Source organism: Bombina bombina, chromosome 1 (genome assembly GCF_027579735.1).
Source record: "Bombina bombina isolate aBomBom1 chromosome 1, aBomBom1.pri, whole genome shotgun sequence".
Lineage (NCBI taxonomy): Eukaryota > Metazoa > Chordata > Amphibia > Anura > Bombinatoridae > Bombina > Bombina bombina.
The window spans coordinates 1,336,408,377-1,336,424,138 of NC_069499.1; the positions used below are offsets into that span (position 1 = coordinate 1,336,408,377).

A 15,762-nucleotide genomic window follows, 5' to 3' on the forward strand; every position below is an offset into this window, starting at 1 on the left:
ACACAGATACGCATTATACTGAATATACCAACACAGGGAATTGACACCCCTTAAACTATTATCAAAATCAACTTTAAAATATTTTTTCACGTTTTTGTTTAATGTCCTTTGCACGTAGCTCCAGATTTTTGTAATCATTATGAATACCTACAGTATATTTAATGGACATACTTGCAAAGCTGAACAATGTCCTGGCACATACACACATACAAATACACTCACGCACATACACACACATACACACACGCACATACAAATACACACACATACACACACACATACAAATACACACACACACATACACAAACATACAAATACACACACACACATATAAGTACACACATACACACACCCACACACACACATATAAGTACACACATACACACACCCACATACACACACCTACACACACATACAAATACACCCACACACATACACACACATACAAATACACCCACGCACATACACACACATACAAATACACCCACACACATACACAAACATACAAATACACACACACACACATATAAGTACACCCACACACACACACACACACATACAAATACACCCACACACACATACAAATACACCCACCCACATACACACACGCATACACACACACATACACACGCACATACAAATACACCCACACACACGCACATACAAATACACACACACACCGAGCTGTATGGGTCTGGTCATTGCTTAATTTTGCAATTCTGCAATATTTTTAGCCACTCAATTTATGTATATATTTATTAGTTTTTGCATACATGTGTACTACATTGTCTACACTACACAGAACAATGTTCAGGCATGTACTGCAGGCTGTACACGTATACACACACATACACAAAGCGTATACACTCAAACCTGATACTCAGTATTCATACAAAGATATACACTGAGTAGTGTCAGTACATACACACAGAAAGAACAGTGTTCAGAAATACTGTGTTCTGTCCAGACAAATATACAGATCATTGTCCACACCTCCTGTCTCTTATTATAATTGTCCTGAAACTCTGTCCCTCGTACAAATTGGTGCTGAGGTGCGGGTTTGGCATGGATTTTAGACTATGGGAATTCGATTTGAGGTCTTTACAAAGGGTTTTGGGGTACAGCTGAGTGAGGGGAGCTCTGGAAAGAAGTAGTGTATGTTCAATACTCCTATAACCTGTTTACTGATCTGCTGCAAAGTGCCCCTGGATTTTTTTCACATCTTGGCATCTATGTTAGAGCAATGCTCAAATATTCAGAATATTGCCCAGAAAGATTCAAATGACAATGTCATACATGATATGGTTCATTGGTTCAAATACACACACACTAAAAACCCCCATCTCTAAACAGACTGCTCTATGTTTCTGAATACTATGTTCAGGCAAACTCAGGAGCTTTCATAGACACATACATTGAGCAGACTTCAGACATATACAGAACTTTTTAATGGAGCGGAAACACAAACACATACACACACATAAATGAGTCACACACACACTGTGCACAGTATAGGAAGTCTGAATACGTAGCAGTGATGCATTCTTACATGTAAAGATGGGGCACTCAATCAGCTGCACTAACTTGTCCACTTCCGTCAGGAAATCCAAAGTCACTTCCAGATTCCCGCTGGGGAGAGGTCAAGGATCAGAACATTAGTACAAACAGCTGTCATTCCACTGATCCCGAAACTACATAAGTTTTAAATCTATGGAAGAACTCTCAGTCTCTATGGACCACGGTCTGCACTCTACATTATGTTTTTTTTCCTAAAGACAGCTGTATATAGTAAGTTCACTTCCTGAAAAAAGGTTGTATTAAAAAAACAACAATAATAATAATACAGTTCTAGTCCTACTATTTCTTCCAACAGATTTTTCCAGTGACTAGACTTTGGAGGCAGCTGACAGTTCTTCCACAACAATAATCTCACCCTACGGTGTATGTCCAATTTTGGAAGGATACAACTTCTGAATGAGGTGGTAAGCGTGCTTGTAGTTCTGGGTGAGGAAGCAGAGAGATACTGTAGCCACTGGATTGTGACACCAGGAGCGGTACAGGCAGCAGAACAGATTACAGCTCTCCTGAGAAGAAAGAGCAAAGTTACATATATAACAAAAGCGAGAGCTAGCAGTGACTTATAAGGGAACTATCAACAAAATGAAGGGCCATATATTGTACTAGGGAAAAAACAAAATTTATGCTTACCTGATAAATTTCTTTCTTTCCGGGCATGGAGAGTCCACAATTTTATTCCAATTACTAGTAGGAACCAATAACTAAGCTAGAGGACACAGAATGAAAGGGAGGGACCTAAACAGAAGGCACCACCGATTGAAGAACTTTTCTCCCAAAGGAAGCCTCAGACAAGGCAAAAGTATCAAATTTGTAGAATTTTGTTTTGTACCCATCTGTTATATAAGATATGGATTACTTGTTGTATTATGGACTGAATCTCAATAAAATAAAATAATGTAGAATTTGGAAAAGTATGCAATGAGGACCAATTTGGCGCCTTGCAGATTTGCTCCACAGATGCTTCATTTTTGAAAGCCCAAGAAGAAGAGACAGCCCTAGTGGAATGAGCTGTAATTCTCTCAGGAGGCTGTTGTCCTGCTGTCTCATATGCTAAAAAAGAGGGAGTCAGTGTAGACGGATTCCTAATAGGGGGCGCTCTAATCAGTATAACAATATAGGAATAAAAAAACAAATATACTGGACAAGATAATATGTATCAATCAGAGAAGTCAATATCTAATCAGCAGGTGTATACATATAAATAATATAATAACAAACTCAAATGCGTGGTAACCTTATTAGCAAAAAGTACCAAAGTACATCAAATAGTCTCTGAACATTAAAGTCCCCTTATAACAAGTCACCCAACCGATGATAGGAAGGAGAAAACTGTGGCTCAAAGATGGGATGATGGATTCAGAAAAAAAGGGCTGCACTCTCCTCACATCAAGATGTCGGCAATATCTGGAGAAAATTAACAAACAAGAGAGGCGCCTGTGTGTACCAGTGGTAGGACAAGATGATCACAGTATAAAAACCCTAGTCAGGGTACTCACATTTGTGAAGAGCACTCAGACAGTGCTATTAGGCACAGGCTGGATATTTTACAGCAACCCAGCTCACTGATCAGCCCCAATTCAGGAACACTGAAACGCTGAAGCACCAGGAACTCAAAAGGTGCTGCAATAACTATAGCTGATAACTCCCTGTGGGAGTGATTGGTATAGAATAGGCAGGCAATTAGAGGCTCCAATATAAAAACGAATGTATTTAAAATATGAAGGAATAAAAACAGGAACCAAAAGGTAGGGTTTGCTAGCAGCCCTCCTTGGAAATATGCAACGCGTTTCTTAGCGCTTCAAAACACTGTTTCATCAGGCATACAATACAGGCTGTAAATGGCCTTTAAATATACAAGTCTTACCAATCATAGTACAAACACCTTGGAACCTCCCCCACTGATGAGGGTTCCCAGCAGCTTAACCCTTTGTTTGAAATGTATACTTCATTAGTAAGCAATCCTCAATAAGTTTGTTTTATTACCAATGTCTCTAAATTGTAAATCTATATATGAAAAAACACTATATTAAAAAATTAAATAAAAAAATTACCCACAAATGGATCAAAATAGGTGAACTCATTAGCCCTTGTACTTCTAGAGATGAGGTAGTGTAATCTCCAACAAATGGCTACATTTCACATTGATTTAAAGAACAGAACTCTATTCCTTACCTGTTCGTTTAAATCACGACTTATAGTTTGACATTCAGGGCTTTCCGCCCGTGAAAACATATTGCCATGAGTGTGTTGGAGTGATGTAATTAACACAACTAACTGTCTAGACACACTATGGAAAAGTGACTTCTTTTTGATATTGCGCAGGTGTTCGCTCCATCTTGTGCGGATTTTTGCGGGTCGTGCGGCCTAAATATTGAAGGCCACATATGCACAATAGTGCATAAGCCACAAAAGATGTATTACAAGTGATTCTACTCCTAATTTTAAACACCTCTCTCGTAGTGTTTGCAATAACAGTTACTGACTTATGGGTAATATATTTGCACATTAGACATCTAGAGTGTCCACATTGATACGTTCCTGAAGGGGTATTCAACATCAACTTTTTTACCCATACTTTTTTGGACATAACTATCTTGCTAGGTGCAAGTATCTGTTTCAAGGTAGGGGCTCTCCTGAAAGTTATGAAGGGTTTGGCGTCCAAGGTCTGTTTAAGGTTAGGATCCTTCTGTAAAATGTGCCAATGTTTGGCCATTGATTTTTTAATGGCTCTATAATTTGAATTGTATTGGGTAATAAAACGAGGGAGGTTGTGGGATATTTTCCAATTCATTATTCAGAATAATGTCTCTTGATTTGTCCTCAAGTATTTTGGTTCTATCCAACTCTCAGCGGGTTCCTAGAGAGACCCTTTTGGGTCCTAAGAAGGATTCTGTGTCAGCGGATGGTCTTTATCTCTGAATTTAATTCCCAAAGCTATGTAGTTCATAATATTATTAAAAAATATTGGGGTATTCTAGCCAAATGCAACCCTAATGTGATTTAAAGGGGCTATAACATTCATCAAAAATTGATTAGAGCTGATATAGGTTCCCCCACTATTTGTGATAAACAAAGATATTTAACCAGTAAAAACAGTGGGTGCTTTCCATGTCTTGGATGCTCCTGTTGTGGGAACATGATTAAAGGTTCGGCTTTTTTCCATCCTAGATCTGGTAAAAAGTATTCTATCAAGGGGTACCATACCTGCAATACTCAGTATGTGATCTATATATAGTGTCCTTGTGGGCAGGGCTATGTGGGGGAGACGACTAGGCCCATTAGGGATAGGATAATTGAACATAAAAGCACTGTGAGGACTAATAATAAGTTAGTCCCTGTATCCTGCCATTTTTCCAAAATGGGACATGCTGTTAATCAGCTCAGATTTCAAATTATTGAGCATATCCCTAGACCTCCTGCTAAAACAGAGGGAGTGTTTCTGGATATATGAACTAGGCTCTATGGAACCTGAGGGTATGAATAGGGATTGGGATCTTTCAGTATTTTTATAAAGAATTTTCTATAGCTATTATATTCCTGTTTTTGTTGCTTTATTAGTTTGCTGACATGTTATATTTTAATATTATGTTTCATTTGCCTTTGTTTGGCTGCAGCTCAGTGTAAGGTCTCATAGAATTTCTTATGTGCACTTGTTTAAGATTTTAGAGGTGAAAGGGTTAAAATTGTAAATGTATCCTTACTGCCCTCTTGTGGCGGTTGGGTATGTAAGGGTGCTTTGTACCATTATGTTTTACTGCATGATTAAGGGAAGGTATTCTCGAAACGTCGCTGCTATGTTTGTGTGCTAGATAAGCCCTGTTGTCCACCCTTTGCTGCCATCCTCTTTGAAGTTCCATCTTTATTTGAAAAAGCAGGAATGCAAGCTTACGAGCCAGCTCATCTTTGGTTCAGCACCTGGGTAGCTCTTGCTGATTGGTGGCTACATTTAGCCACCAATCAACAACCGCTACCCAGATGCTGAACCAAAGATGGGCCGGCTCCTAAGCATACGTCCCTGCTTTTCAACAAAATATACCAAGAGAATGAAGAAAAATTGATAATAGGAGTAAATTAGAAAGTTGCTTAAAATTGCCTGCTCTATCTGAATCATGAAAGAAAAAAAATGGATTCAGTATCCCTTTAAGCCTTTTCATGCTATTGAATGATTTAAACTTATTATATATACATACCAAAGGTATAATATTATATATAGGTCCATGCACAGAAAAAGAGGCCTGGCATTTTATGTCCGTCCAAGCAAGATCAGGAGACCTTGTGTTTTATAGGTTCATGCAAGGATCAATACATTGGATGCAATTGTTTAATAGATATTAATAGTTGGAGACCATAAAAATCCACTGAGGAAGTGAGTTATTTTGGGCTTTAAATATCAATTGAGAATAAATGTATTGGATGCTCTACAGACTGTTTTGCATTATAGAAAGGGTTACATTGTTCCTTTGGTAATATATAAAGGCACATGCAGGTGGTATAACAATATATACTTGTATTGGTGTTACACAGAAGTACATTCAAATGTATGGTTATTATAGGTAAGAATACAAAGAGGTCTCTATAACAAAGATGTACATACGGGGGTCTGCAGATCTTTGAGCTGGCTCCGCAACTGAAAGAGCTCTGATGATGTCAACAGGATGCTGTTAAGGTTTTGCACCATGGTGGATGCAAACTTGAGATCTTCCTCCCGAAGAAGAATGTCAGCCATGGCATGGAATATATTCTCAGCATTGAGAAGAAGACAGAGCTGTCTGAGGAGAAAGAAAAAAAGAGAGAACATGAAGATGTTATACTGAGCACCCTTGTGTACGGAAGTTCTATCTATAAGCAAAATGTCTTGGGGGAAAAAAGTAGACAAATACTCTTAAGTATTAAAGATTTATTGCTCTGGTTTGCTACTTTTTAGTGAGACTGCATTGAACTACAAGAAGGTCCAGTGAAAAGCTATAAAAAATATGGGTAATCAGCAAGGAAATAAAGGGGCATTGGTGAATAGTGGTACTAGGGGAGGATCAATCAAAACACTAGTGGTGCCAGACCAAGGTCCATGAGTATAGTAAAGGAGGTAGCGGTAAGGAGTACTTGAGAATGGAGGTTAATGAGGTATTGTGGAACTAGATATGCATTTAGGTAAATGTGAATTTATTGAATGCTGGAGAGGAGACGTAGCTCATTAATGCTTGGAGAATAATCATTGATGAGATGTAGAGCTAGAGAGATTTAATGTGATGAAACTGGACTCAGGAAGTGGGTCATTAAAGGGATACTAAAACTTTCATGATTCAGATAGAGTTTCCATTTTTAAATAACTTTCTAATTTACTCCCATCAGTAAAACATTTTTCGTGCTCTTGCTATCTTTATTTGAAAAAGAAGGCATTTAAGCTAAGGAGCCAGCCAATTTTTGGGCCGGCTTCTAAACTTACATTCTTGCTTATCAAATAAACGGCTAGATTTAGAGTTGGGCGGTAGCGGCTCCTAACGCTGGTTTTGGGCTACCGCTGGTATTTGGAGTCAGTCAGGAAAGGGTCTAACGCTCACTTTTCAGCCGCGACTTTTCAATACCGCAGATCCCCCTACGCCATTTGCGTATCCTATCTTTTCAATGGGATCTTTCTAATGCCGGTATTTAGAGTCTTGGCTGAAGTGAGCGTTAGAAATCTAACGACAAAACTCCAGCCGCAAAAAAAAGTCAGTAGTTAAGAGCTTTCTGGGCTAACGCCGGTTTATAAAGCTCTTAACTACTGTGCTCTAAAGTACACTAACACCCATAAACTACCTATGTACCCCTAAACCGAGGTCCCCCCACATCGCCGCCACTCTATTAAACTTTTTTAACCCCTAATCTGCCGACCGCACACCGCCGCAACCTACGTTATCCCTATGTACCCCTAATCTGCTGCCCCTAACATCGCCGACACTTACATAATATTTATAACCCCCTAATCTGCCCCCCCCAACGTCGCCGCTACCTACCTACACTTATTAACCCCTAATCTGCCGACCGGACCGCACCGCTACTATAATAAATGTATTAACCCCTAATCCGCCTCACTCCCGCCTCAATAACCCTATAATAAATAGTATTAACCCCTAATCTGCTCTCCCTAACATCGCCGACACCTAACTTAAAATATTAACCCCTAATCTGCCGACCGGAGCTCACCGCTACTCTAATAAATGTTTTAACCCCTAAAGCTAATTCTAACCCTGGCTGATCGGAACAGCCAATAGAATGCGAGCTCAATCTGATTGGCTGATTGGATCAGCCAATCGGATTGAACTTTAATCTGATTGGCTGATTCCATCAGCCATTCAGAATTTTCCTACCTTAATTCCGATTGGCTGTTCGAGGGACGCCATCTTGGATGACGTCCCTTAAAGGAACCTTCATTCTTCAGTTGGACGTCGAACGAAGAGGATGGATCCGCGCCGGAGGTCTTCAAGATCAGCCGCTCGTCATCCGATGGAACAACATAGAAGATGCGGCTTGGATGAAGATGTTTGCCGGTCCGGATGTCCTCTTCTGCCCGGATAGGATGAAGATTTCTTCTCGAAGATGGACTTCTTCATTTGCCGGTTGGATCAAGACTTCAGCCGGAGGATGGACGTCACTCTTCAGCCCCCGCTTGGGCTTGGATGAAGATTTCGGAGGCTCTTCTGGACAGATCGGGACCCGGTGTGGTGAAGACAAGGTAGGGAGATCTTCAGGGGCTTAGTGTTAGGTTTATTTAAGGGGGGTTTGGGTTAGATTAGGGGTATGTGGGTGGTGGGTTGTAATGTTGGGGGGGTGAATGTATGTTTTTTTTTTACAGGCAAAAGAGCTGAATTCTTTGGGGCATGCCCCGCAAAGGGCCCTTTTCAGGGCTGGTAAGGTAAAAGAGCTTTTCTATTTTAATTTTAGAATAGGGTAGGGCATTTTTTTATTTTGGGGGTCTTTGTTATTTTATTAGGGGGCTTAGAGTAGGTGTAATTAGTTTAAAATTGTTGTAATATTTTTCTAATGTTTGTAAATATTTATTTATTTTTTGTAACTTAGTTCTTTTTTATTTTTTGTACTTTAGTTAGTTTATTTAATTGTATTTATTTGTAGGTATTGTATTTAATTAATTTATTGATAGTGTAGTGTTAGGTTTAATTGTAGATAATTGTAGGTAGTTTATTTAATTTATTTATTGATAGTGTAGTGTTAGGTTTAATTGTAACTTAGGTTAGGATTTATTTTACAGGTAATTTTGTAATTATTTTAACTAGGTAACTATTAAATAGTTCTTAACTATTTAATAGCTATTGTACCTGGTTAAAATAATTACAAAGTTGCCTGTAAAATAAATATTAATCCTAAAATAGCTACAATATAATTATAATTTATATTGTAGCTATATTAGGGTTTATTTTACAGGTAAGTATTTAGATTTAAATAGGAATAATTTATTTAATAAGAGTTAATTTATTTCGTTAGAATAAAATTATATTTAACTTAGGGGGGTGTTAGGGTTAGACTTAGCTTTAGGGGTTAATACATTTATTAGAGTAGCGGTGAGATCCGGTCGGCAGATTAGGGGTTAATAATTGTAGGTAGGTGGAGGCGACATTGGGGGTGGCAGATTAGGGGTTAATAAATATAATATAGGGGTCGGCGGTGTTAGGGGCAGCAGATTAGGGGTACATAGGGATAACGTAGGTTGCGGCGGTGTACAGAGCGGCAGATTAGGGGTTAATAATAATATGCAGGGGTCAGTGATAGCGGGGGCGGCAGATTAGGGGTTAATAAGTGTAAGGTTAGGGGTGTTTAGACTCGGGGTACATGTTAGGGTGTTAGGTGCAGACGTAGGAAGTGTTTCCCCATAGGAAACAATGGGGCTGCGTTAGGAGCTGAACGCTGCTTTTTTGCAGGTGTTAGGTTTTTTTTCAGCTCAAACTGCCCCATTGTTTCCTATGGGGGAATCGTGCACGAGCACGTTTTTGAAGCTGGCCGCGTCCGTAAGCACCGCTGGTATCGAGAGTTGCAGTGGCAGTAAATATGCTATACGCTCCCTTTTTGGAGCCTAACGCAGCCATTCTGTGAACTCTAAATACCAGCGGTATTTAAAAGGTGCGGGCGAAAAAAAGCATGCGTAGCTAACGCACCCCTTTGGCCGCAGAACTCTAAATCTAGCCGAAAGATAGCAAAAGAATGAAGAAAAAATGATAATAGGAGTAATTTAGAAAGTTGCTTAAAATGAAAGAAAAAAATTGGGTTCAGTATCCCTTTAAGAAGGTACAATCGGTAATCAGATGTGGTACTAGGTAGGAAATGTTAACTTGATAACTAATGTTATTGTAATGAAGAACAGTAATTGTAATGGAATTGTAATGAAGAGCAGGTGTCAGTTAAACTACTGGGCATGTTGTTCAGCTCTGAAACTATAGAAGGTGTGAAACAGTAAGACCAGAAGTCATATTAGTATGGAACCATGGATTTTATATAACGGGGATAATAAACAGACAATTACAGTCACACCAATGACAAAGATATTGTCAAAGTGAAAACAAACTTCAAGGGACAGTACACAACATTTAATTACAAGACATTTCTGTTGTGTCTCCATAAAATAACATATCAGCCAAGTCTAAATGTTTTTAAAACAAATTAACATCCTTTTTACTGCAGTTAGTGTAAAGTAGATTGTTGTGCAATAGTTATCTGTTAAAGCCAGTAAGGGACAGATAAGTAGCAGAGTTAACCTTCAGAAGTCAACAGGGTGTATTTCAAGTCCTGGGAAATAAGAAATTACTCCATTTTCAGAGCTAAATAACATGAAAAGGAGACAAAATAAATAATGAACATACATTGCAAAGTTGTTTCATTACACATAACTAAACATTTTAAATTCCCAAGGTGTTTACAGTCCCTTTAAGGATGTTAACCCTTTGAATGCTAAGCACTTTCCCACCTGGGTGCTAAGATTTCTTAACCCCTTAACGACCGAGGACGTGCAGGGTACGTCCTCAAAAAAAAGGCAGTTAATGCCTGAGAACGTACCCTGCACGTCCTCGGTTTGGAAAGCAGCTGGAAGCGATCCTGCTCGCTTCCAGCTGCTTTCCGGTTATTGCAGTGATGCCTCGATATGGAGGCATCCTGCAATAACTTTTTTAAGCCATCCGGTGCAGAGAGAGCCACTCTGTGGCCCTCTCTGCACCGGAGATCGGTGGTTCCCTGCGTTGGTGGGTGGGAGCCGGACCGGGAGGCGGGTGGCGGCCATCGATGGCCCTGGTTATGTGCAGGGGGGGCGGGATCGTGGGCGGGGATGAGCGGGGGCGCGCACGGACGCGCGCGCGTGCACGGGAGGGCGGGGGCGGGCGCGTGCACGGGGAGGGAGCGGGTGGGAACCGCTACACTACAGAAAATGTGTTAGTAAAAATGTTTAAATGCCCTAATATTTTTAAAAAAAAAAAAAAGATCAGCAAGGTGGTGGGGGTTTGTCTGTGTGGGGGGGGAAGCTACACTACAGAAAAAAGCCAAATAAATATAAAAAAAGCCCTTTTTTTTTTGCAAACTGGGTACTGGCAGACAGCTGCCAGTACCCAAGATGGCCCCCAATGAGGCAGAGGGGATGGTCAGAGAGCGGTTTTGGGGGGGATCAGGGAGGTTGGGGGCTAAGGGGGGGATCCTACACCCTAGCATATGTAAATATGCTAAAAAGAATTTATTTATTTTTTAAAAAAACCTTTTATTTTAGTACTGGCAGACTTTCTGCCAGTACTTAAGATGGCGGGGACAATTGTGGGGTGGGGGAGGGAAGGGAGCTGTTTGGGAGGGATCAGGGGGTGGGATGTGTCAGGTGGGAGCCTGATCTCTATACTAAAGCTAAAATTAATCCTGCAAGCTCCCTACAAACTCCCTAATTAACCCCTTCACTGCTAGCCAGAATACACGTGTGAGGCGCAGCAGGATTTAGCGGCCTTCTAATTACCAGAAAGCAACGCCAAAGTCATATATGTCTGCTATTTCTGAACAAAGGGGATCCCAGACAAGTATTTACAACCATTTGTGCCATAATTGCACAAGCTGTTTGTAAATTATTTCAGTGAGAAACCTAAAATTGTGAAAAATTTAACTTTTTTTTCAATTTGATCGCATTTGGTGGTGAAATGGTGGCATGAAATATACCAAAATGTGCCTAGATCAATACTTGGGGTTGTCTACTATACTACACTAAAGCTAAAATTAACCCTTCAAGCTCCCTAATTAACCCCTTAACTGCTGGGCATAATACACTTGTGGTGCGCAGTGGCATTTAGCGGCCTTCTAATTACCAAAAAGCAACGCCAAAGCCATATATGTCTGCTATTTCTGAACAAAGGGGATCCCAGAGAAGAATTTACAACCATTTATGCCATAATTGCACAAGTTGTTTGTAAATAATTTCAGTGAGAAAACAAAAGTTTGTGAAAAAATTTGTGAAAAAGTGAACGATTTTTTGTATTTGATCGCATTTGGCGGTGAAATGGTTGTATGAAATATACCAAAATTGTCCTAGATCAATACTTTGGGATGTCTACTAAAAAAAAATATATACATGTCAAGGGATATTCAGGGATTCCTGAAAGATATTAGTGTTCTAATGTAACTAGCGCTAATTTTGGAAAAAAGTGGTTTGGAAATAGCAAAGTGCTACTTGTATTTATGGCCCTATAACTTGCACAAAAAGCAAAGAACATGTAAACATTGGGTATTTCTAAACTCAGGACAAAATTTTGAAACTATTTAGCATGGGTGTTTTTTGGTGGTTGTAGATATGTAACAGATTTTGGGGGTCAAAGTTAGAAAAAGTGTGTTTTTTTCAATTTTTCCTCATATTTTATATTTTTTTTTATAGTAAATTATAAGATATGATGAAAATAATGGTATCTTTAGAAAGTCCATTTAGTGGCGAGAAAAACGGTATATAATATGTGTGGGTACAGTAAATGAGTAAGAGGAAAATTACAGCTAAACACAAACACCGCAAAAATGTAAAAATAGCCTTGGTCCCAAACGGACAGAAAATGGAAAAGTGCTGTGGTCATTAAGGGGTTAAAACATTTTTTGAACAATTTTTTTTTTAACTTTTTTTTATTTTTTTCAGACCCCCAAGACTTCCACTGTTAGAAAGGTTAGGCGATTACCTTTCCAATGGTGGGTCTTGGGGGTCTGTAGTTGCTTAGATGCTTCTAAGCAGCATGCCCCCTGCTCCTATACTTAACATTGTTAAGTATAAATAAAGTTGCACAGTGACCATGCAAAACCGGGAAGCCCCGGCGATGCCTGTCACTCTACAGGCATGATCGCCGGGGTAGGAGCCCCCAGATCTCCCTCAATGTGGGAGAGTGCTAGTGACGGCTCTGAGCTGTCATTATCACCAGAGTGGGAAACTCTGTGACGGCTCAGAGCCGTCATTAGCACTCAAAGAGTTAAAGGGACACTAAACCCAATTTTTTTCTTTAATGATTCACATAGAGCATGCAATTTTAAACAACTTTCTAATTTACTCCTATTATCATTTTTTCTTCGTTCTCTTGCTATCTTTATTTAAAAAGCAGGAATGTAACGCTTAGGAGCCGGCCCATTTTTGGTTGAGAAGCTGGGTTATGCTTACTTATTGGTGGCTTAAATGTAGCCACCAATAAACAAATGCTATCCAGGGTGCTGAACCTAAAATGGGCTGGTTCGTAAGCTTTACATTCCTGCTTTCTAAATAAAGATAGCAAGAGAACGAAGAAAATTTGATTATAGGAGAAAAATAGAAAGCTGCTTAAAATTGCATGCTCTATCTGAATCATGAAAGAAAAAAAATGTTTTTTAGGGGCTTTTGGGGACTTCCATGTTATTAATATAAGACTCCGGACTAATAGAATTATTGTATCAAGTAAATCATTGTCCTTGTGTTGTTCTGAATATGTAATTAGGAAAAAAACAATTTGTGACCATAACTGATGGATCTTAGGACATGTCCAAAAATAATGTAGAGTATCTGCTGCTTGTGTATTACATTTTGGACAAATTTTGTTTGTCTTATACCATTTCTTAAGATTATACGCTGTTATATACGTCTTGTTAATTAGTTTCAAGTGCGATTCACACCATGCAGTTGTTACCCACGTTTTATTTATTGTTTTAAGACTGTCTTGTATATCTGAACTATTTATATTAGGGAAATCCTGACGCCAATTATCACAAATTCCTTCTATCTGGCTTAAATTGGAGTTAGAGTTAATCAAGTTGTGAGATATTGAGTGCATTCTGGCTAGATATAGTTTTATTCTACTTCCTAGTGTCCCCAGTGTCCAATCTGAATTGTATTTTGTTTGTAGGGCATTAATATAATGCCGGATTTGTAAATAGGCAAAGAAATCTCGGTTGGATAAATTGTTTTGCTATATTTTGAAACAAATCAATGGTTGAGTTTGGTAATAAAAGTTGCTTAATATATACTAGACCCATAATTTTCCATTGTGAAAAACAGAATTTATGCTTACCTGATAAATTACTTTCTCTTGTGGTGTATCCAGTCCACGGATTCATCCTTTACTTGTGGGATATTCTCCTTCCTAACAGGAAGTGGCAAAGAGAGCACACAGCAGAGCTGTCCATATAGCTCCCCCTCTAGCTCCACCCCCCAGTCATTCGACCGGAGGTTAGGAAGAAAAAGGAGAAACCATAGGGTGCAGTGGTGACTGTAGTTTAAACAAAAAATCTACCTGACTTAATAGCCAGGGCGGGCGGTGGACTGGATACACCACAAGAGAAAGTAATTTATCAGGTAAGCATAAATTCTGTTTTCTCTTGTAAGGTGTATCCAGTCCACGGATTCATCATTTACTTGTGGGATACCAATACCAAAGCTTTAGGACACAGATGAAGGGAGGGAACAAGACAGGTACCTTAAACGGAAGGCACCACTGCTTGCAAAACCTTTCTCCCAAAAATAGCCTCCGAAGAAGCAAAAGTATCGAATTTGGAAAATTTGGAAAAAGTATGCAGCGAAGACCAAGTCGCTGCCTTACAAATCTGTTCAACAGAAGCCTCATGTTTAAAAGACCATGTGGAAGCCACTGCTCTGGTAGAATGAGCAGTAATTGTTTCAGGAGGCTGCTGCCCAGCAGTCTCATAGGCCAAACAGATGATGCTTTTCAGCCAAAAGAAAAGAGAGGTAGCAGTCGCTTTCTGACCCCTCCTCTTACCAGAATAGATAACAAACAAAGAAGATGTTTGTCAGAAATCCTTAGTCGCCTGTAAATAGAACTTTAAGGCACGAACCACATCAAGATTGTGTAACAGACGTTCCTTCTTCGAAGAAGGATTAGGACACAGAGAAGGAACAACAATTTCCTGGTTAATATTCCTATTAGACACAACCTTAGGAAGAAAACCAGGTTTGGTACGCAAAACTACCTTATCTGCATGGAAAATCAGATAAGGTGAATCACACTGTAAGGCAGATAACTCTGAAACTCTGCGAGCAGAAGAGATAGCTACCAAAAACAAAACTTTCCAAGATAAAAGCTTAATATCTATGGAATGTAAGGGTTCAAACGGAACTCCCTGAAGAACTGAAAGAACTAAATTTAGACTCCAAGGCGGAGCCACAGGTCTATAAACAGGCTTGATTCTGACTAAAGCCTGAGTAAACGCTTGAACGTCTGGTACTTCTGCCAGACGTTTGTGTAAAAACATAATTTATGCTTACCTGATAAATTTATTTCTCTTGTAGTGTATCCAGTCCACGGATCATCCATTACTTATGGGATATTCTCCTTCCCAACAGGAAGTTGCAAGAGGATCACCCACAGCAGAGCTGCTATATAGCTCCTCCCCTCACTGCCATATCCAGTCATTCGACCGAAACAAGACGAGAAAGGAGAAACCATAGGGTGCAGTGGTGACTGTAGTTTAATTAAAATTTAGACCTGCCTTAAAAGGACAGGGCGGGCCGTGGACTGGATACACTACAAGAGAAATAAATTTATCAGGTAAGCATAAATTATGTTTTCTCTTGTTAAGTGTATCCAGTCCACGGATCATCCATTACTTATGGGATACCAATACCAAAGCTAAAGTACACGGATGATGGGAGGGACAAGGCAGGATTAAACGGAAGGAACCACTGCCTGAAGAACCTTTCTAAAACACCACAGTCCTCTT

At 39.5% G+C, this 15,762-nt stretch overlaps 1 protein-coding gene across 1 annotated transcript in view; it reads right to left on the reverse strand.

The window, feature by feature from the left end:
* Positions 1-15,762, reverse strand: part of VAC14 (VAC14 component of PIKFYVE complex) — a 371,973-nt gene that overhangs the window by 11,168 nt on the left and 345,043 nt on the right. The window contains exons 15-17 of the mRNA XM_053702343.1: positions 6,173-6,347; positions 1,966-2,084; positions 1,550-1,629 (exon numbers count right to left, since the gene is read on the reverse strand). Coding sequence (XP_053558318.1) covers positions 1,550-1,629; positions 1,966-2,084; positions 6,173-6,347 — 374 coding nt within the window. The remainder of the gene's footprint in view (positions 1-1,549; positions 1,630-1,965; positions 2,085-6,172; positions 6,348-15,762) is intronic.